Source organism: Prenolepis imparis, unplaced genomic scaffold, assembly GCF_030444845.1.
Source record: "Prenolepis imparis isolate NDT839.2.m4 unplaced genomic scaffold, iyPreImpa1.0 SCAF_13, whole genome shotgun sequence".
Lineage (NCBI taxonomy): Eukaryota > Metazoa > Arthropoda > Insecta > Hymenoptera > Formicidae > Prenolepis > Prenolepis imparis.
In genome coordinates, this window is record NW_028141171.1 from 10,900,224 (window position 1) to 10,924,579 (window position 24,356).

The 24,356-nt window shown below is 35.9% G+C and overlaps 1 protein-coding gene across 3 annotated transcripts in view; it reads right to left on the reverse strand.

Moving 5' to 3' along the window:
* The window catches only part of Gaba-b-r3 (gamma-aminobutyric acid type B receptor subunit 3), an 85,225-nt gene that overhangs the window by 20,340 nt on the left and 40,529 nt on the right, over positions 1 to 24,356 (reverse strand). For 2 of the 3 annotated variants that reach the window (XM_083052630.1, XM_083052631.1), the window contains exons 6-17: positions 23,951 to 24,145; positions 21,698 to 21,925; positions 21,042 to 21,102; positions 9,634 to 9,757; positions 8,961 to 9,077; positions 8,490 to 8,628; positions 8,118 to 8,234; positions 7,850 to 8,011; positions 7,593 to 7,696; positions 6,954 to 7,247; positions 6,283 to 6,527; positions 2,895 to 3,095 (exon numbers count right to left, since the gene is read on the reverse strand). In XM_083052630.1, coding sequence (XP_082908756.1) covers positions 2,895 to 3,095; positions 6,283 to 6,527; positions 6,954 to 7,247; positions 7,593 to 7,696; positions 7,850 to 8,011; positions 8,118 to 8,234; positions 8,490 to 8,628; positions 8,961 to 9,077; positions 9,634 to 9,757; positions 21,042 to 21,102; positions 21,698 to 21,925; positions 23,951 to 24,145 — 1,987 coding nt within the window. Of the gene's footprint in view, positions 1 to 2,894; positions 3,096 to 4,280; positions 5,690 to 6,282; positions 6,528 to 6,953; positions 7,248 to 7,592; positions 7,697 to 7,849; positions 8,012 to 8,117; positions 8,235 to 8,489; positions 8,629 to 8,960; positions 9,078 to 9,633; positions 9,758 to 21,041; positions 21,103 to 21,697; positions 21,926 to 23,950; positions 24,146 to 24,356 lie in introns of those variants that run through there. The other variant, XM_083052632.1, reaches the window with a different exon arrangement.

Consider the following 24,356-nt stretch of genomic DNA (forward strand, 5'->3'; position numbering starts at 1 on the left):
CCAAATGATTCTGTAATCAATGTAATATTAAAATGTATAATCGATGAATTTTTGGCTCGTCTTAAAATATTGGAAATCGATACTTTTTACCGCTGACCCTATGCGACGCAACATTATTTTAGGTATATCAAAGTAAAAAATTTGTACGCTGGTGTCTGTTTGGTACCAAATGATTCTATAATCAATGTACTATTAAAATGTATAATCGATGAATTTTTGGCTCGTCTCAAAATATTGGAAATCGATACTTTTTTGACGCGGAGCCTGTGCGACGCATTCTTATTTTATGTTTATCATATTAAAAAATTTGTACGCTGGTGTCTGCATGGTACGAAAAGATTCTGTAATCAATGTACTATTAAAATATATAATCGATGAATTTTTGGCTCGTCTTAAAATATTGGAAATCGATACTTTTTACCGCTGACCCTATGCGACGCAACCTTATTTTGTGTATATCAAGTTAAAAAATTTGTACGCTGGTGTCTGTTTGGTACCAAATGATTCTGTAATCAATGTACTATTAAAATGTATAATCGATTAATTTTTGGCTCGTCTCAAAATATTAGAAATCGATACTTTTTTACCGCTGACCCTATGCGACGCAACCTTATTTTATGTATATCAAGTTAAAAAATTTGTACGCTGGTGTCTGTTTGGTACCAAATGATTCTGTAATCAATGTACTATTAAAATGTATAATCGATGAATTTTTGGCTGGTCTTAAAATATTGGAAATCGATACTTTTTACCACTGACCCTATGCGACGCAACATTATTTTAGGAATATCAAGTTAAAAAATTTGTACGCTGGTGTCTGTTTGGTACCAAATGATTCTGTAATCAATGTACTATTAAAATGTATAATCGATGAATTTTTGGCTCGTCTTAAAATATTAGATATTGATACTATTTTGACGCGGACCCTGTGCGACGCATCCTTATTTTATGTTTATCATATTAAAAAATTTGTACGCTGGTGTCTGCATGGTACGAAAAGATTCTGTAATCAATGTACTATTAAAATGTATAATCGATGAATTTTTGGCTCGTCTTAAAATATTAGAAATCGATACTTTTTACCGCTGACCCTATGCGACGCAACCTTATTTTATGTATATCAAGTTAAAAAATTTGTACGCTGGTGTCTGTTTGGTACCAAATGATTCTGTAATCAATGTACTATTAAAATGTATAATCGATGAATTTTTGGCTCGTCTTAAAATATTAGAAATCGATACTTTTTTAACGCTGACGCTATGCGACGCAACCTTATTTTATCTATTTCAGGTTAAAAAATTTGTACGCTGATGTCTGTTTGGTACCAAATGATTCTGTAATCAATGTACTATTTAATTGTATAATCGATGAATTTTTGGCTCGTGTTAAAATATTAGAAATCGATCCTTTTTTGACGCGGACCTTGTGCGACGCATCCTTATTTTATGTTTATCGTATTAAAAAATTTGTACGCTGGTGTCTGCATGGTACCAAAAGATTCTGTAATCAATGTATTATTAAAATGTATAATCGATGAATTTTTGGCTCGTTTTAAAATATAGAAAATTAAAATTTTTAAGCCGCGGATCCCATACGGCGCACAATTATATTACGTATATTATACCAAAAAGTTTGTAGGCTGATATGGTGATGGTACCATCATAATGTGCAAGCAATGTACTGTTGAATTGTATAAACGAATAATTTTTGGCGCGTTTTAAAATACTGAAAATTAAAATTTTTATGCCGCGGATCCCATACGGAGCGGATTCATTTTACGTTTATTAGACCAAAAAGGTAGTACGCTGGTATGCTTATGGTACCAAAATAATCTGCAAACAATACACTACTGAAACTTATATACGATTAATTTTTGGCTCGTTTTAAAATATAGAAAACTAAATTTTATAAGCCGCGTATCCCATACGGCGCGCAATTATATTACGTATATTATACCAAAAAGTTTGTAGGCTGGTATGGTGATGGTACCATCATAATGTGCAGGCAATGTACTGTTGAAATATGTAAACGAATAATTTTTGGCGCGTTTTAAAATACTGAAAATAAAAATTTTAAGCCGCGAACCTCATACGGCGCGGATTCATTTTACGTATATTAGATCAAAAAGTTTGTAGGCTGGTATGCTGATGGTACCATCAAAATGTGCAGACAATGTACTGATAAATTATATGAAAGAGTAATTTTTGGCTCGCTTTAAAATATTGAAAATTAATATTTTTAAACCGCGGACCCCATACGGCGCTCAATTATCAGCGGATTTCTGTCAAAAAATATTAATCGAGTTTAATGTACTATAACATTTTATTTAAAACATATTATTTTATAATTTCTATTACATACTATTATTTTAAAATTTAATTAACAAATTAACGCTTTAATCAGCTGATTTCTATCAAAAAATATTAATCAAGTTGAAACAAACTTTATATAAAAATATCATTTTTTTTTATATAAAATCGAAGAATAGTGCGCGCATTGCGCGCACTTGTGTGTTGTTCTAGTTATTTTAAAAATTAATTAGCAAATTGACGCTTTAATCAGCTGATTTTTGTCAAATATTATTTATATATATATATATATATATATATATATATATATATAATACAAATCTGCAAGTTTATGAGATTATATGATTGAATGTAAAATGTAAATTATTCAAAATACAATCTAAGCAATTTATTATAAAATGGCTTTAGTCTCAATCTTTTATTTTGAATTTTTTCTCGTAGTTTTTTGTATGCGCGTTTATAAAACTTCTTTCGTGAAAAAATTTTCTTGCTACCGACGTTGTTACATACGTAGTTAAATTGTGTCTACCAAGCCGCCTCGAGCTCTCTGAAGTGCTTTCATTCTTTTATTTTTTTGACACTTACCGGTGAATGACGCGGTGGAGGTTTTTCTGCTACTCGGTCTGCTGCCGAAGAGACTGAAGAGTCGTTGAAAAACACCGAGGCGATTCGGTCCCTCGGTCTCCCGACGACGGTGCAGCTTGTAAAGGTCGGCCAGGCTTTGTCTGGGATCGTCTGGTTCCAGATCCGGCTGACTGCTAAATGCTACGGTACCGCGACGTATGCCTAATTTCAACAAGGGCCAACTCGTACATGACGCGAAACCCCATTATGTGCCGAGCAGGCATTATGATGGACACGCGTTATTGAGGCTTGGGTTCTACCTAGTCGGGACGTCAATTCCGCAGAAAGCGCATGTGAATTTAGGCGACATTTATGCAGAAGCCAGTCATGAATTTGCAGTAATGAGTTTCGCAGCACAAGAAATATTCCGCATTATTCGAAGAAGCTTATTCATCTTAATACCACATAAAGATAGTTTCATAAGAATTTTAACGAACAATTTTTTTTTTTTTATTTACATCGATATATTATTCACTTATTATTAATGCAATCATTACGATTATTTTGGAATTTTGATTTTAATATCACCTACTACGATAGCTTATTTTAATCGCAATTAAATTTGCAATCACTATTTTCTGATTCTCAAATGTCTAATCGGATTATGACTGCAGCTTCAGTATGAAAATCGCCTACAATAGAAGAGAGGAAGAAGGGAAAATCTCTCTAGCAGTAGAGTAAGACATTATATGTGGCTATTTATATGGTATCCCTTTCCCCTGTACGTTTTTGGATCGATTCTGTGTGATCGGATTATATATGTATATATTTCATATATAATTGCAACTTTCAATATGAAAATTTTCAAGAAGAGGGAAGAAGGGAAAACATATATCTCTCGCAGTAAAGTGAAACATTATGTACATATAATTATTTATAAGAATATTCTTTTCTCGTGCGTTTTGGTTTTTGATAAGTTCTGAAATATTCTTCGGTATTACAATATATTTTTGTTCGAAATTTCTAAAGATTTAAAAAATTATTAAGACATTTAAAATTGATAAAAATTTATTCAGATTAATTAGCAACTATTATTCATCGAATAACATACATGCTTTGACATATTTGTGTAGAATGTCGTAATAAGATCGATAATTAGTAGAGAATTTCCATTATCTGAAAGTTTCAGTACATGAACGCGATGTGATGAGTACATTTTATACATCTATGCAAGTATATAATTAATGTAACGCATGAAAATGTATAATCTCTGTCTCTCAGAAAAATATCTTTTCATGATAGCTTTTTGATCAATTACAATTTAATATGTTCCGAATTAAAAATTATATTTTTCAGAATGTTTTTCAGAATTTCTAATATATAAGAGACTCTCACAACTCTCTCACAACTAAAGCTTATAAATTGCACCTTAAAATCCAGTAAATTTACACGAGAACCGTCTTTGAAATTAGATCGTTAAATCTTCTTCGAGGAGAGTACAGCTTCGAAATTCTTCAAAGCATCTACGATTCACCTATTTTCCGACGCAGTCGTAATAGTAGTGGCAATGGGACAACACTCTGTGTATGCATGCATAGAAGGCGCGCAGCCTTTGACTTCGTTCGATCCGTTGATGGTAGACATTCAGAAATATTGGGGTGGAACGTGCAGTCGGCGTGTATACTCGTACGCGATTCGCATGTCTCGTATGCCGAATTGTCCGGATTTATGAAAGGAATTTTCGAGATTTTCGAGAGACGTGCGCGAATGCAACGCGAGACCCGAGAGAGCGAAAGGATCGATATATCATACAAACGCATCAAACTGCGTTCACGAGCTCTCGCTCGCTAATAATATCCGGTAATGTTCCAGCAATCACGATCAAGTTGATTCGGATGAATAATTAGTATATACGCAGGATGCGAGATCTATCCGATGATACACGTCTTGTGCTCGCGTATGTAATGTGTCGTTGGTGAAGTACCGGAGCGTAAATATGCACGTGCATGACACTCGGAAAGCGATATAATTTCGCGAGCGAAATATGCGATATATTTGCACTGCAAACGATATAATCGGCGACCGATGAGTTTTCGAGGGAAGTTTCCTTTTGTCGCGCGCGAGAGATATATACGCATATAAGCGAATCGATTACAAAAGCATACGCGCGTTTATTCCGCCCACCGTGGCGGATATATAAATGAATAATCGAGCGATTGCATTTTATTTTCGCAATCTGTAAAAAGATAAATTAAATTAAAATAAATGAAGAGAAAAATGTATTTCTGCGAGATTGAACACCTAGAACTCTCTCTATTCAATGCGGTTCCATTGGTCAAGTCTAAAGTTAAATACTAAAACTTTGTTAAAGAGGATTGTGTGTCCATCGCTACTTTGTCTCGTTAAGGCTTTTCCCTTGCACTAACAATAAGTACGAAGAAGCTTTACAAATATATATTTACATATTAATTTTTTGTATACAATTTTTACAGTGAATAATTAACGCGCTATAATTCAAGTTTCTGCGAGAAAGTTAAAGTCTCAAATGCTAAGTTTGCGCATGCATATGTTCTTCTTCCGAAGAATAATATTGCTTTGTTTCGTAAATCTAATTTATGAAACTCGCAAATCATCTCAATACGCAGGAGAAACTTTGAGTAAGGGAGAGATATTTTTTTTCTCTTCTAAACTAACATCTTCTATAATTCGAGCTCTTCTCCCACGTTCAAGTCAAGCAAACGAAACGTGGGTGAACGTGGGTGGTTTTTCAGGCAATCACGTGCAATAAAGGGATGTCTGTCACCTTTCTCGGACATCTGATCGACCGAAAAACGACGAAGCGAGAAAAGCATTAATATTTAAGGTTTCTTCCTTCTCTGCTGCCTGCAAAGCCGGATTCGTCGTGCAAGTTTTGATAAGTCTATTCCTACCTTATTATGCTTTTTCTCTTAACAATCCATCAATTGTATTTTTTATCATATATATTCCAAGTACTTTTATGTTATATTATTTAACTTCGGTTTCATGTCTTCAATAAATAATGTGTATTTCGATGAAAAAAGTTTTAATCGCTTTTTCATAGAATTAATACGAGCATTAGCTTTCAAATTTAGACTAATAAAATTTGATTTATTTTGCGGAATACGATACGAATTGTACAATAGTGGTCGATCGACACTCTCATCTCACTTATCTTCTTTATACTAAATAAAAGCGCGCGAGTCTTTTGTCGGACTTTTGTCACCGTTAAAATCTGCCAATTGTTGTATCTTGAGAAGAATTTAATTCAACAGACGAAAAAAGGTAGATTAAATGTTCAATGTAATTTCAAGATTTTAGATAGCAAAGATTGGAACAGCGTCTTCTTGCACGACGGATCTCCATATATAATCCGTCAATTTATGCTTACCGGACGAATCTGCCGAGGGCCAGCTTGCTCGAGGAATAACCGGTGGCAGAACACTGAGCAATAACAGGGGTAAACCGCCCCCGATACTCGGATTTCGTTGCGGAATCGAGGTGCTTGATGAAGCGCGCGACGGCTCCGTTGGCTCTTGAGCAAGTTGCTTCTCCAATCTCGCCAATTCTAATTCCAGCTGTGCCATTTCACGTCGATAAACTCGGTTTTGCACTTCAACGCGATATTGTAGTTCTCTATTGTCAAAATACGACTATTTTTAGAGAAATGCCGATCTAAATTTTAAAATAGCAAAAATGGAATAGTTTCGTAAACGAGTCTTTCTAAAGAAGTATAATAAAGTTGTATTAAATAAGTTCAACAGTTGTCCTTAAACTTTGCAATTCGTAAAAACTGTCGTTTGCGACGCGACGCGAAGTAATTTTTCTCTCAACATTTCGAAGGAATGCGAGGGAATTCCAGCGCGTAGGCGCTGGACAAAGGGACATTGTCTCTTGAGGTTGATCCGCCCAATCAATTATTAACCCCCGTTAAACGGAGGGAGAATTTTTTATCGCTATATCGAACGCGATACTGTCGTCCTTTCTCGCGCAACTTTTAACTTTATACTTTCTCTTTTTTTTTTTTTTTTTTTTTACATGAAGGATTCTTTGGTCACTTACCTTTTGTCATCGGTGACAAATCTACGCGTGTTGCATTCAATCTTGAGACCGAAACTATGTACGACCGGGTCGGCTCTCTCCCCCGCTAGGATGTTCGCCAATTGGGGCAGAAAGAGCAGGACCAGGGTCGCCGTCGTCGAAGCCAAGATCAGAGCAGTTATCGTGACGAAGGCCAGGGTCGCGCGGTCGGGCATCAAGTTGGCTAGCACTACGACGATACCCGACGTGATTACTACGAAGTACACGCTCATACCGATGTATTGCGAGTCGTTTAGGGCTGGAATCTTTACGTGCCTGAAAAACCATCAGTATTTCTTCCATCGTGTTATATAGTCCCCCATGTGAACTGGCATAGTATTCAAGGCAACGGTATCGACTTAATTCTCTCCAAGACGCATGGAAATGTATGACAGATCATTTCATTTAAACCAAGCTTAAACAATCGACATTCCAGGAAAGCGATAAACAAAGCAGGATTACAACTGAGAATAATCCCGCGGAAATTATGCAGATATGTGATATGAGAAATTAATGTCTCCCGCGCTTTCGAAACGATTCGTGAAATATGCAATAGATTATCTCTATTACTAAGAGGGAGCCGGCTTGCCAACTTCGAAACCTCTTTATCTCTGAACTCACCTCGTTTCCCAGGCCATATAGACCCCGACTACGAGCAATAAACCTTTGTAAACGTAGAGAGCGCTTAACCAGCCGTTCGTATGCTGCGAGCGGCACACCTCTACCTGTGTAAGGGCAAATAAAGACGCGAATTAATTACGATTACAACTCGTTAATGATAATTGCACAATCGTGACGTTCAGCTGTGGCCGTTCACCGTGGCTCGTTCGAGATGACCAGACGAGCCGGGACGTCTGTCTCCGTTTCGCATTAGTTACCTGAGGTTGATAGACGACCCCCCGGTCCTGCGGGCTGATCTCCAGGGTCAGATTTTGCAAGTGACGTTGCATCGGGTCTAGAATCACCCATAATGTCACCACAACAACGTCAATCACCAGGAGCATGCAAATCAAGAATATCAGCTGGGTGTCCTGGAGCAGCTGGAAAGTGGTATGATAAATAAGAAGAATTTTCTTCCGATACAAATATAGGTTTTGCATTTCATCATTGGACGTGGGAAGAGAATTATTGTCATGTCGGCCCAACCTTGTTTTTGACAACTCCGCTCCGGCTCCTGGTGAAGATCCTGTGCACTCGATAAGTCTTTGTGAACATCGAGCCAAAAGCCAAAGAGAAGCCGGCTGATAACAGATACACTCTCGCCTGTAGATCGAAAATACGCACGATGCGCTTATATTAATCTCCATTTTTTAAAAGAAAATATTCCATAATATAGTTTATAATTTAAAAACTGTGCCTTCAATATAAAATTTCTTGTATATTAATTGATAAATCGATAATACCTAATGTATATATTAATAGAGATTATTAGCATGCATTATGTAAATCAAACCAAAACCCATATTATTGATCGCATCATCGGGGACGTTAATATTCCCCGTAATGGATGTTAATCACCTTGCACACCGTAGGATAATAACCATCGCTGTCGGATAATGTGGCGTCGTCCAGTCCCAAAAGTATAACAGCACCATAGACCAGGCCACAACCAACAGCTGCCATATTATTTAGCCTCGGGCTTGAAAGTTTTATGTTTCTGCCAATATCCAAGAATTTGAATGATATATCGTGACGATTTACATATAAATTCATTGATATATAGCAAACGTCATTCCCATGAGGGAACTGTCTTCATTTATTTTGATTCGTAAAAAAGATTGCCACGATATATTTTATACGAATCTTTTTACTTTAAAATAATTTATATATTTAAACAAGATTAATCAAGTAGATATTTAGAGAATAGATTCGCGTAGAGCAAATAGTTTAATTAAGACATTACTTAGACGCTTGCGCTTTTTTGTCTGATTTATTTTGTTAATATTACAAGACAGTGCATGCACTGTTTATATTGAACAATAAGCTTACTTGTGTTTACGAAAATGGAGATTGAAGGCCAGGAAAGCAAGAGTCAAAGTAACACCAACACTGGCGATGCAGGTAATGACGAGGAACGCAGCAGGTGCCACTGTCACCATTCGTAATCTGCATGCAATAATATACACGATCACTCGGACGGCTCTCATGGGTTTGATGAATTATCGACCGATATTATCGAATGGCGTATAAATTAATTTAACGCCTTGTTTAAGCGATGTTATAATTGCTACCGCTATTACTATACGTATAACTCGGTACAAGCTGTGATTACATCATCGAAATATTGAAAACGTACGCGTGTCAAAAGGATTAAATATTTGACGGCGATAATTTTACAATAGGTTCCATCCATTTACATAACATCAATTATTTCATTAATTTCACTTGTGGTCAAATTAATCTTTATTTATAATATTAAATCATGATTTGTATTGATTAAGATTAGACGTAAGCGTAAGATAAAAGTATAAGCGTATTATATTAATCTCTTTTTGTATTACATCATATGCCACTTCATCTTTAGCTACTTAAATATGCTTATTCAGATAGGTATACATATTAGAAGGCAAGTAAAAGGTTTGACTTATCTAATAATGATTGAATGATTCAATCAGTCTGATAATTCAATTCAGTTGAGTCTGATAATATTGATAATACGTACCGGAAGACCCTACGAGCCGCTGGTACTTGCCCTCCGGGCCATCTTGTAGCCTTACATCCTGGACAGTTCATTATCAGTTTCCCATCTACGGGCGTGTAGATAGCTATTCTGCTAATAATGTGTCCTGTAATCGAAAAACTTTCCGATCAACTATCCGAAGCGCGTCGCGTAATAAAAATGCGCTATTAAAATACAGTTTCGTTCCAGCAAATAAGTTTTTAATTTTCCAGTAAATCTTAGATATAGAAATTAATAACCATTATTTAAGATTAAGCAATAACATGACTTTTGAAGTTTAATACTCATTATTATACTTTCAATTTACTCCGATTACATAGTTCCTGGAATGTGAAAATCACGATTATTTCAGGAATTGAAAGTTATAAAATTCTATAATGATGCAGCGAGATAGATTTTTCGTCGGAATAAAGAGGCTATCGATTTTTACTTTAAACTAAATTTTTTTGTCCGCTCTGCTCTATTTCGATTTCTTCTTTCTTTCTTTGTGAATGCATGATAAAACTGCTCCGTTCGTGCGTCGGAAAATAAGTAGCGAAAAGAGATCGAGACGTCCAAAGGGACGTTTATTCAAGTTGGGAGTGTAATTTCCTTTCTCTTGCCGTTTCCGATTGTTTGCACATCTACCGCTTTCTTCTCTTTATCGAAGGCAATTTTGAAGCAGAAATTAATTACTCTACTAATGTCCGAAACTCATTATATGCGTGCAAATAGAAAGAAATTTTAATGTTTGACAGTTGGACAGTTTGTGAATAAAAAAATATCAACAGCACCAAACAATTCGCAATTATGTCTGATCAAGTTTTTAAGTATTATTCAATATTAATTCTAGCAAAATAGAAGTGACTTTTGCCAAATGTCGATGATTATCTTCTTATTGGAGACAGAATTATATTACATATCGAAAGGGCAACGTTAATCAAATCGAGGCTTTAATTGCTTCCACCTCATCGTTTGGTATCTTTAGAAAATCCATTACTCGCCCCTTTTTCTCTCGTACTCATCCGCAATTTATCGGTCAAAGTCGATAAGCTCGGATATTCTCGAGGTAAAAGGTGGATTGGTTCCGTGAGAACCTTGTCAGCATTGCTATCATCGCACCTGAGGCCAAAATTTCAATAAAAAAAACCTATTCAAATAGCGGATTAAATACCATTCGATTTACATCTGATCAATTCTGAACGCAATCATTTTATATCAAAGCGTAACACAAGAAAAATTATAGCAAGTACACTATTAGAAAATATACTTGATTTTAAATTAATTTTAATTGTTATTTATTATAATAGTTGAACAAAATAAATGTCTTATTTTTTATGTTACTAGAACAACATAAATTACGCGCGTGCTATTATCCGATTTTATGTTAAAAATAATGTAATTTAGAAAATAATATAAAGTTAATGTATTTTAAAGTTTATATACTTTGTTACTTTTTGTCAATAATTGTCAAACTAATGCACAACACGAATCGAGACAATCAACCGCAGAAAAGTGATAACAATGAATTTGATTCGATTTAACACGGCCTTTTTAGAGAGAAGTTTCTTATATTTTTAAACATATTCTTTCACACACACACACACACGCACACACATTTTTTAAAGAGTTTAATCATTAGTGGCGATAATTAATTCTTTCATAATTTTATGGTCGCCCTTTAGACAATATAATGGTACGTTATGTTACGTCTTTTTTCAATATTTTTACTATTTCTCGGATGACCATTACATTAATGTATTTTGATATTTTTAAACACGCTCTTTCATTTTTCTATGTCTTAAACATTAACGGCGATAATTAATTTTTTCATAATCTTAGGATCGAGTCCTATACCTTACGTTATAATATGCTACGTGCTTTTCAATATTTTTTATTATCTCTCCGATGAATACTTCATTAATTTATTTCAATATTTTTAATATAAAAATAATCTCCGAACAATGTACTATTAAAATATATAAGTGATGTATTTCTGGCTCGTTTTAAAGTATTAAAAATCGACACATTGTCGCCACAAAATCTATTGAGTCGCCGCGGACCGCAAACGGCGCAGAGTTATATTATGTATATTAAATCAAAAAGTTTGTAGGCTCATGTGCTCATGGTATTAATATATTCTGCAGAAAATGTATTGTTGAAATATATAAAAGATTAATTTTTGGCTCGTTTTATAATATTTATAATCAACACTTTGTAGCCGCGGACCCCATTCGGCGCAGATTATTATTACGTATATTAAATCAAAAAGTTTGTAGACTCGTGCGCTCTTGGTACCAACATAATCTGCGAACAATGTACTGTTGAAATATATAAAAGATTAATTTTTGGCTCGTAGTATCACAAGTAATCTTTTAGTTCATAAAATTCAAATGTAATACAGTAAGAAAAAGTATATTCAAGGATAGTAAAGTTATATTTAAAATTTAAAAACATAAAAATAAATAAATTTTATATAAAGTGAAAAATTTGCTTGAATAAGTAAGGCTGCTAGATCCTATCAATTAAAGAACGCGGTCTACTCAAAGTATAAACTTGTTATGCAGATTTAAAGTTTCAGTAAAGTACTTATCGTATAACAAACGCGCGAGCCAAGTGCTTTTGCCAATTTGTTGTTATTCTCATTATACAAAGTATTTTAGGATCAGTCCAGAGCACTCTGTACGTCAACAATTTTCTCTTAGTACCAAGAGTAGTTAGCTATCTCGCGTCAACTTTAATTTGAAAAGTAACAAAGAATAGTCATATTAGATTTATTTTTCTTGCTGGCAAACGAGCGAATGCTTGCAATTTATGCTACCTATATTGCCTTTTGTTTCTCCCCGTGCCACGTTTATGTGAATTTCTTTCACGTGCAACTCGAAGCGTTTAAACCATTTTTTACGCAGATAATATTTCGCAAAGTTTCAAATTTATGATTAAAAATTTGATTTAGTATTATGTAAAAAATATATCTTTACAATCAAATTTTGTACATTGCATCTAGGATTTAAGAATGAATTTTATCGAGAATTTTTTCGCAGGTTCTCTCACGCACTTTGGATCGCGCAAAGCGAGCTTTACACCAGCGTCCTGCATCCAACAATTTGTTCGCCTTTCATCGCGTCGCGTGAGCTCGCACATTGATCTCTCGCGAGCTCTTGCGTGCGGCGCGATGGCGATTATCATTTGGTAGCGAGGGAAAAGAATTAGCGCGCGTGATTACATGCCCGTATAATAAATTGTCGGCCAACCCTATGGACACATCGTATTCCCGCCTTGGCCATTTGAACGTAAGCGGCGGATAAAGGGATCTGTGCCGCGCTCGCGGTTTTACAGGTGGTTTTATTTTATGCGCTTTTTTTCTCTCCGTCCATCATATATTCCAACATCGGGCAGCAATTTCTCCGCGGCGAGAAACCATGCGTAATATTTCACGATAAACCCTCGACAACGCGGCACGCGGTGACTGCTCTTGCGAGTTTAATCCCGCGTGAAAATTGAGCGCGAACGAAATTTAGAATGCACACTCGAGTTTCGTCGCGGCAGAGCCAATAGATGGGTGTTGCGATCTCATGCATTAAAATTATATGCATTATATACATATTGGAGTAATAATACAATTCCTTTCGAGAGTAACTTGGCGATACAATAAATTAAAGAAGCGAGATAGACCACAATGGTGGTCAATAGTGATTAATGAGAAAGCAGCGGAAGTAACGAAATGAAATAATGATACGATAAATGTTACTGACGTAAACGCGATTGCCTGGATATTGGCTCGAGATATTCGAAATAAGCGACAACTCTATTCGATCGATTCCATTCGATAGATATGTAATCAGATGAGCCATACAATCATCTCGCTGTCATAAATAAAGCAGAGTTCAATCGCGTACGCTGCAGAGTTGCTCGCTTGCACTCGTTTATATAAGATTTTCGATACAATCGCGAACACAACTGGTCTATATTTTTTCTCTCTCTCTTTCAGAGATATCAAGTCAAATCGATATCCGTGATGGCCCGCCGTATAAGGGACCTCTTTCCTCTATCGTATCACCATGTTCAGTGTTCTTCGCAGCTCTCTTTGACCTATATGAAGAACCATCATCCAGTCAGTTCAATCCATCGCCCTCGATAAATTTCTTTCATCCATCATTATATACGATCAAATGAGGATACACGATAGGTACGTGATTTCAACCAATCCGCATCATTTAATTTTTTGTACGTAGACGATTGTATTTCGACTTTCTCTATATCTCTTTGGCGAATGCACTATATTAACAATGCTTGACTATTTGCCGTGAAATTTGATAAATTGCAGTAGAAGTTTGACAGCTGGAAACAAACGCGTAGCGTGAAAAAAAACAAACGAAAGACAGGTCACAGGTGGTAAACGCGCGGTACGGCAGTCGATACTATTTAATTTGTCCAAACAGCAGAGCCCTTTGTGCGAGCCCTCTCTTTATAGTCGTTACTGGAGTCGGAAATTCGTGCCAGTTTGTTGACTTTATCTAAAATCGATGCTATCGACGCGGTATCTGAAAAAGAAGTCGCATCTTCGCGAGTTCCAAGCAAGGTTAACGAGCTAAGCGGCTAAGCGATGAGAATGTGATGTACCACAAACGGAAGTTGCATGTTATCAGAATGGTGTGAAAATGGCAAGAGGTCAAACCAGCTTTATCCAGAGAGAGAGAGAGAGGGGGGGAGAAGGAAACGAAAGAGAATGTGTCACCCGTTTGGACGAAACCCCCCTAAGTTACCGAGCCCTTCTGATGAATAGGCTAAAAACCCTATTAATGGAGAGGAGAATACTTCTCTGCCGCGCAATTGTTTTTATTCCAGCTGACACATGACTAATGATTTTCCACCGCATGGAGTGGAAAATAATTTTCGATGAGTTTCGAGAAGTTTTTTTCATTGTAAAATTATACGGGAGATCACCAAAAACACATTGTAGGATTACGAGCGGTGGAAGTAAAATACGGTGTTTCTTTTAATACACGGATCTTACTGCCAAATAAAGAAAGAGAGAGCGAGAGAGAGAGAGAGAGAAAGAGAAGTAACGTTAAACCTTGCGGTAACGTAGCAAGAGGATCTCAAGTTTAAACAAAGTGCTTTGGATTATCTGCGTCTCAATTTCTCTTTGTTAAGCTGACTAGTGGCAAGAGAGGCAGATGTTAATATTTGTTGAAAACTCTACAGAATCTCTTTTAAAAGTTATAGATAACGGGTTCCGATAACGAGTTGCCAACGTTTTTGATAATCTTCTTCTAATAATGAGAAACGACTTATCTCGTTTACGATATTTACAACGCGTCATAAGTCCATAAAATCTTACTTGTGCTCAAAAAATTCAATCGTTGAGAGAGTTACATCATAAAATTTATTAATATTTATATAATGTCATTAAATTTATAATATTTGATAGATCATAAAATTTATTAATGTCTATAATATGTCATAACATTTATAATATTTAATAGATGGATGATACTTGTACGACTTTTAGCTTTGAAAAAAAGAAGATTCATATCTTATGTACGGTATTAAGAAAAGACGAAAAAGCAGAGGCATTTGTCTTCTTTTTTTCTATTGAAGCTTTTAAGAGATTATTCAAGTACCATTTTTAGTTACCGAACAACGCGAGCAGGTACAAAATACAGAGAAGAATAATGAGCCGCGGCCTGCGGCCTCGGTCTCGGAAGCATCGAGGCTGCGCGAACGTAAGGCTATACTACTGACGCGATCTGACACCGTCGGAAATATCTCAGCCTGTTACGCGTATACGCGCGTTATGCACTCCACGAGGGAGGCTTGATTTCGCGGAGAATTCTAACGTCGGAATCGTAAGCATACCGTAGGATCGATGCTTCTGCGGACCACTCGAATTATGCGTCGGCATTGTTTGTACCGGCGAGAGAGAGTAACTCTTGACCCATTGTTCGCCATTGGGGCGGCACCCCGTGGATCTCGAATCTCGCCGATGTAGACGGATCTCGAATCTCTCGCAAGGGTGGTGAATATGGATCGCGTTCCCTCAATGCATTCGCGCAAGGCGCCCGGATTCTTTGACGTGGCCGCGGGGTATCGATTATCGCGGCTCGCGATGAACCGCATCGCGCGTATAAAACTCGCGAACGACGATCTCTTCCGAATAATAGATCCCATCCGTGAATTCCGCTCACGTATAAACTTTCATTTCACCGCAATGTCCGTCCCGCGCAAATCTTGTTTTCCGCGCCTAGGATTTTCGAGCACGGTTCGGCTCTATATTTCAGATTTCTGGGCTGAATTTGATGGTTATTCAAATTTCAGCACATGCGAGCCCGGAAACGCACTGTTTGCACCGTCCGCAACATACGATGGTGCACTTAGCCCCTGCATTTTAACGACGCGATTTTCGGTCGACGGTTATGGAAATTACGTACACTCGATGTAAAATGATTTTCGGTCTCTTTTAGGTAACTCAGATGTACTCGAATCTTATTGTAATCCAAATGATTAATCCGATTTTGAAGTGCAAAGTTGAAATCGTAATTTCATTAGCGTGTTATTATTTTGTATATATAATATAAAATAAATTTGGAAATTTCAGCGAGAACATGTATGTGGACATTTCCCGTGGGAACAATGCGAAAGCAATTACGGTATTTCTTGGTTTTGCGGCGCTATATTTTGCATATTATTACCCCGATGTGCACGACAAGAGGTATTTGATGCAGACGTAATTACTAACACGTTAATTACCTGCGTTCTGCAAGCAACGCAAATTGAAAACGCTCACTTTTTTTTAACGTCAAATTGTTTAGCACCGGATTATATTAATAATAATATTAGCAGGACGTGACTGACGCATTTCTTCTCTTCTGTCTCGTCTATACTAAAATTGTCATTGATCATAATCCGACAAACATACATCTCTACTAAGGCTGACTTTGACTTTGCGACTTTCGTAATAAAAAATATTAACTTAGCTAAAAGTAATATCGTTGAAAACACTTTGGCTTAGTTAGTCTTATCTTCACTTTCGCGCACGTTTGCTCCTGTCGATTTTGATAAAAAGTGTCCAGCTTCTAATAATGTCTAATTTTTGCCGATGTGTAAAATGCCGTCTATAAAACACCGAGCATTATTAGATATGGGTTACTGGTGCAAGATTCACGATGACGATCGCGTCTCATGGCTTATATATCTCACAGACGGATTCAGACCATTCTAGCGTTATCCGGGAGGGATATATAAACCGCGACATCGACCGAGTTGATGTTTGCTCTGTTCTGTGTTCCTACAACGGAAACTCCGTGCAAAACCCTTTACGAGCATTAAACTTCGGCGCCGACAAGGGATTTAGGCGGTTCTTTATTTTCAGGATCTGTTAACTTTCTCTCTTTCCTTTCCTTCCCCTCTCAACCGACATGAAGCGAAAATCTTTCTCGGAGAATTCCACTTGAGCGACGGAAAAATAAAATCGTCGACTCGTGCGTCGGAACGCAAATGCTCTAACGTGACGCCGCAAAAAAACTAACTGAATATGCAATTGGTCGCTTTTATTTTCATCCCGTTATCGGACCGCCACGGGATTGCGATTTGATGTATGCGATTTAATTTACTTCACCCGGTTAAAGGCAGACTGCCACATTTCTAACGTATCTATACCAAATGCTGATCTATTTTCGACACTTCTGTCTATTTAGTCTATTATATTACACTTTTTCTGTAGTTCTGACCATATTATTTCAGCTTCTAAAGAATTTTAATTATTAACAGCGGTAATTTAATTTTTTCGTGATTTTATGATCGCTTGGTTGAATTTCAAATTTTTAACTCTTTTAAGCTGCTCGATTTTCGAAAAGTGAGGTCTATTCTACTACAATTTTCTTATAGTCCGAACCATACTTTTTTATTTTCTAAAGCGTTTTAATTATTAGCAATGTAAATTAATTTTTTCCTGAATTTACTTCACACGGTTAAAGGCACGTTTATGCATATTTCCGCCACGTTTTCTGCAACGTTGCTACATAAAATGTTAGTCAATTTTTGACAGTCGTCTATTATATTTTATATTTTTCCTACAGTTCCGACTATATTCTTTCCTAAAGAGTTCTAATCATTAGCAATATTAATAAATTTGTTGTACAAGATATAAGCAATGATTGCACCATTGATGACGATAATTTCCATTGATGATGATAAATGGATTTTATGCATCGTTCGCGAAATATTCCGCTTCTATATATACATATATATTCAATTAACTTTCAAATTTCTTATCGCGTAGCTCACATTTATTTATATTAATTATAAGAAGCATTTTTATTTAAACAAATTTATTGTGCGCTTATAGGAAATATTTTTTGCAACTTACATGCAGAACGAAATGAGAAAGCTAATATGCAGCTATTGTCCTAAATAACAAATAAATCGACAAAAGGTTGGAAATATTTGGTGGTCAAATATTAGTCAAGTTATTTCGGGAAATAAATTTTGCAAAAAACTTTTTCACGCAATTTTTCAGTCCGTTGTATTTTACAAAAAAAAAAGGAAAAAAATTCTTTTTTTTTAATATTGAAATATCACGCGATAAATGGTTGTGAATATGTCTAAAAACTTGATGCCACATATTGGAAATCTATAGAGAAAGTAGAGGTCTAGTGCATTTAACGTGATTGTGATTGATTGCAATTAAATATTGAGGCTAAGACAGATGAGTTGATTTTCAGAGCATAATATGTGTATGTATGTGTATGTATGTATGTACATAATACATTCGATTATCATCCTGCGCATATGTAATATCGAAATGACCTAGAATCATAATAATCGTTTCTTAAAGATGCATATATAGTTTTAGATTTATTCTACGTTGACATGAAATTCATAAATCTTATTTTCCCGATGAAAAAACAAAATAAATTCTAATAGAGAGAAAAATGCAATGAAAAATTGCAATGTAGAATATTTCTTTGATTTTAATATTTTCCTATAACAATATTGAAAGTTTAAATATTGTTTATACTCTACAACTTCAATAATATACATATTTCACGGACCTGTATTTGATTTAACTCGAAGCTACACACAATGCCACTAATCGATACATATCGATTTCCTGTTAAGTCAATCTGCAGGAGACATTCGATTTCGCATTATGACATTGCGCTTGTAAATAGCATCAGGAAACACAAAACAATAGACCTTATACACAGAATAGGATACAGAAGATAATTACTACTTTGATAATTTAATTAAAATGTCAAATATGGACTCTTGATCTAATCTTGATTTAAAAAATGTAAAAGCTAAAATAAGAAAATTTAACAATAGACATCACGTGTGCCAGAGATATCTGATTGCAATTTTGAGTACAAGAGGCACTCAGTTTTATAATTCAATGCCAGTTTCGCGAACGAAGTTAGTAGTTGTACAGTTGAGCTACGTCAAGTTAGCAGTTTGCAAAGTCTATGTGATTTCTCGTAGAAGTTCTTCCCGGACGAATGGGAATGTCACAAGAAGTTTTCACGCCTATTTGTTGGCAGTATAGCGAAGCGAGCGTTTCATCCATTAATACTAAAATTAGCAACAAATGGATCATCGTAATTTCGACAATCCTATACGGATTAGTATTCTAATCTAATGGATATGAAGATTTCATTTTACGAATGAAAAGGCTGAATCAATAATACCTTGAATACGAGAATGACATAACCGTGCACCAAGCCACATGGAAAATTGACAAAAGGGCTTAAAAAATAGCTTATCTCTGAGGAATATAAATGGAAATACGTGGACCAGTTACCGCGATGCATATCTGCATTCAGTTCTCTTTGCGGCTTTTCTAAGGCAAATGCGGGTAATTCCATTTGTACATATGGCGCATTCGAAGAGGTAGTATTTTGCTGAAATATATATACGAATGTATATATATATAGAAAGAGAAAAACTAGTATAGTTGCATGTGCAATTAAACAATATTACGACAATGTTAACTAACTAAATTTATAGTTCAGAACGTGCGCTCGTACCGTAGATACGTTTACGGAGAGAAGAAATGACAGGGAAAAGGTAATCACACGGTGTCAGTGTATATCGCGCAGCGTGACTTGCTCCGCTAATGTTTTCCTGAATTAATTAACGTTACATCCGAGTGCTACGACAGCGTTATCGTAGCGTTAACGATAAAAAATGACTAATTTTTAATTTCATGGAAGAGACATAGTGTTGCAGTATACAATTATTTATAAACACAAAACACACGTGCGCGAGTGCCTGTTAACAATAAAGCTGGAAATTATTATAATTAGAAACATAGCGGATTTCTACATTTTTGATGACATTGTTATACGTATGTATTATTTTATATTTTGCAGTTTTTACAATTATTTACATACGTACATATCTATAGTTCTTTTATATTAATTAAAAATATTTATTACACTCGGCAACAATTTATAAGTGTGATTTTCATTTTTTTTTAAAGTAAAGTTGTAATAAGTGATTAATTTTCATAAAAAATTGCTCAATATACCTGAAACGAAACATAATTATCATGGAAGTTCATTTAAATGCATGAGATACTCGAACAGCGTTTGCAAAAATATTAGATAGGAGCAATTTGCGAAATATTGATGACAGCGGAATTAATCTTTCGAGCTCTCTCCATATCAAAGCAAGCATCCAAGAATAATATCGTTTCGAGATTCACATAAACAAACACACATATATATATATATATATATATATATATATATATATATATATAACGTGCAAAGCGATTCCTGAAAGAATTGCGTTTTCTATTGAAGAGAGTATATATTATATACGAGAGCGAGAGACGCTATATCGCGAATCTGCGAATCGTGATAGGTCGAGGTTCTAAAGCGGAAATGCCCGCAAACAAAACGCATTAGCGGGACACGCTAGACGCGTGTCTCGTAATAGAAAACTCATAAATTGGATTATGTGCGCGTCCACGCGCCAATTGTCCCCGATGATAGAGGATACGCGATATACCGCGTCGTTAGAGTCAAAGCCATTGTCTGTGCTTTCAATCCAGTTGTATCGTTTTCATCGTGTCGCCTGGCGTAAGCTCTCGCTCATTGTACGTTTAACGGCGTTATTGACATTGGTATCGAATGGATGAAGCGTGAAGTCCGGAGAGCATCCGGCGAAATGTGCCAGTGACTCGTCAATGAAGTTTCGATTTGTATCAACAAATGACGTTTATCGTGCTCCAAATCTCTCGCTAAACCAATAATTCCCTGATCCTTCAGTTCGCGTCAATCGATTCGTTAAATTTGCTTATTCTATTCTGCTAACTTCAGTAAAACAGATTCGTAGATTGTGTTTGGGGAAAGATACAGTACTTTACAATGTATCTTTTATTTAAATATCTTTATTTTACTTACCGTGCATCTGATAAAACGCCGTGATGCCCACGCGATCAGCATCGTCGAAGGAAACCGGTCCCTGCGAACACGACGAGAACGAAATATATGAAAAATATATGAGCGAATTCGATGCAAAATAACGATGGAACGTTGAAATCATATCATATAAAATATAAAAGTTAATTAGAGTTTCGTTAGCGCAACGTAAATCCAGTCATGCGCTTATTTATCGTCAACTAATATAAATTAATGATATCGTAATATCAATTTGTGCGAATTATAAAGTCCTCCTTTAAAATTTTATTACTTTAAGAAAAGTAGGTAGGTACAATAGTTTATAATCTCTCGAGACTTTAAATGTGTGTGTATCTCGTAACATTAAATTTAATTTGTCAAAACCAATTTTTCATCTTCAGTTAAAAAATAAAAGTAAACTTTAAAAGAACCGTCCAACATTTCTGTGTAAAGAAGAGTTCAAGTTAGTCAAGAAAAATCTATATAGGGATATATAGATATTTGCGAAACGTCTCGTATATATATATCTCGGATATTTCTATTTGTATGGGATGCAATTTTGTACTTTTCCGTGACGTTTCTCAAGTTTTGCGGACGTACGTAATAAACGGCCACTCTCGGTGCTTTATTTATACTTTACTTCGTCTGTCCCGACTCACCGAAACTCCGATAAAGTGCAGCCGTTTCAGCTGATCCAGCAAATGGTAGGTGAGGTCCTTTCTCGTATGCGTGTACCTCGCCATACTCTCGTTCTGTCGATTCAGGAGGACCTCGGTTTTGGCGAGGGCGAGTGCCATAGCCCACACGGCGTCGTATGTTTGCCCCGCGAATTTCGTGGCGTTCGCGAGGCCTCTCCTAATCAGCTCCAAAGTAAAGTTCGCACTGGTCTGCAAAATAAACGAGGATACCGCATGAAGCGTGTCGGACAGTTCGCGAAACATTCGCAAACTCTATGTAATTAAAAAAATTGAAGTATGTAGAGAGAGGGAGAGAGAAAACAGTTTAAATTAACGAACGCGCGGACGTTAATTTAATTTGTCGCCTGCACCAACGAGACTTACGTACTTTCGTCTGAAAAAAAAAAAGGAAAACGCGAGCGTAAAGAAAAAGAATTTTATTTCTCGTTAATTAAACACCTATCAAGATTCACATCAAAATTTACAGTATACTGACACAGTACATTAAAGAGAAGAAATTATTGTAATTTTTAATAATGTTATCTTTATTTCAGACGCAATGAAGCGCGCCATAAGCCACATCAGCGAGGATCGCAATCCGATTATTCACCGGAATAAATTTGCGTAATAAGTACAAGAATGACAAACTTTGATTTTTTCAAATTTGCTGCAGCAAATCTGATTAAGTGACTATAGATCGCGATTTTATTATAGATTAACATATAATAAGTATCCTCGAATCTTCCTGCATGCGTTGCATTAAGCTCTCTAGAAGAGAGAGAGAGAGAGAGAGAGAGAGAGAGAGAGAGAGAGAGAGAAGTAATTAAAGTACTATTTTATTAATAACCACTGCACCGTCACATAGTGTATATACTTGCATTTATAATTTTATGCTCTGATTCAGAACTTTGACAATTGTGCACTAAAAGGGAATATGATGTGATATCGAATCTTCTTCCTTTGTGTTCAGCATACTTGAAATACTCTTCCAGCGGCTTAACTTTCGAAACGCGTGTTTGCTCTGTCATAGGCTAAAAAGTTACGCGATTACTTTCAAGAGAATGTTAAACTATCTTTGGGGGGCGTTACTGATTAATATTATTAAATATTATACATGTGTTATATATCACATTATATAATTTATAAATGAATAGAATAATCATTTGTAAAGAATTTTCGATTTGATATCTCACACGAATTGGCAAACAATTTTTTAAATTTTATTTTTTCTATTAGTAAAAATTTTTATTAATTTTAACATTCAAAGCTAATAAAAAAATACGCTCTCTTTCGCGCTTAATTAATAGCGTCATAAAAGTTTCCGCATTTTAAACTTAATTATCTTTGCCATTCGGTGGAACGAAAAATTACACGAATATACGGGGCAGAAATTATTCATGATGATATCGCGAGAGGAAGTCGTGTCCCACGGCATGCTCGGGATAGATCTATATTGGAAAAGTGTTCGAGGAGGAGACGTCAGTCGGATGTGAAAAGTGTGATGTACACGATCCACATACGACACGGCCAAGTCTATTTTCGTCTGTCTATTCTCATGACTTGTTATTTTCAAGAATGCTGAAAACTGACTTATAATTGGCGCGATAATGTCAGTTATGACGACGGGGCTCGTCGTCATTAGACCGATTAAACTCAACGCCAGAAGGTCTAAAACGTGTGAAAAGAAGGTGCTCGCTTACATTCCCGCTTACTGTCCCTCTTTCCACTTTGAAGATTACGGCACGAATTTTTTTTTAATGGAGCAGAATGGAAAGGTGAGTTCGTCGCAAGACCTTTAGCTTTTCTTCGCCTGCATACTCTAATTTCCGCTCACGGGACTTCATTTATTACGCTAGCGGCAGCAGCAGCGAGGGGTTATTATTGCTACAGCTTCGTGACTAAGCTTTCACATTTTCGTTACCGTTTGTTAGACGCACAATTCCGTAATTATCGCCGTTATCGTTAACAGTAATGGCCGGAGTAATCATCTATTTTTTATTAAATGTGTTTACATATTTTTTACATTACATATATAAATAGTAAATTAAAGGAAAGATAAAGTGAATGAAAAAAAATGGAGAGAAACTTGAAGAGTTCTTTATATATACATATTCAGAAATTAGTTTACGCTTATAATATATTAATTCAATGTAGTCTTTTTTATTAGCCATCTGTTTATAAGCTTCAACATTTTTAAGAGTTTATATTAGGATAAATCTCGCAAAAACGACATACCAATCCTGAGTCGCTGATCTCGTCTCCCACGACCGCGTCGTGACTCTTGACGATGATTAAACCATCCAGAGTCTGCGACAGCTGAGAGGATGAACATTCTCCGACGTTAGCTTGCCACCAATCGCTCGTCAAGTCGACGGTTTCACCTGGCAATATCCAAGCGTAATCACCGCCGTGCATCCCCAGCTTCCAGGCCTGAAAAAATCATAACTTGATGATAAAAGGGATTCAAAACAAAAAAGAAATTTTATAAACACGTTTTCGCAAAATTTATTCCAGACAGAATTCGCTGAGTTCGCTGTTTTGCGCTGTACGTGAAATATGCTGGCGGAACTTCTTGTCATAAAATTAAACACGGGAGGTTGTAAAAGAACATTGCTCTGGTTCGTCGCGTTGGCGAACAATA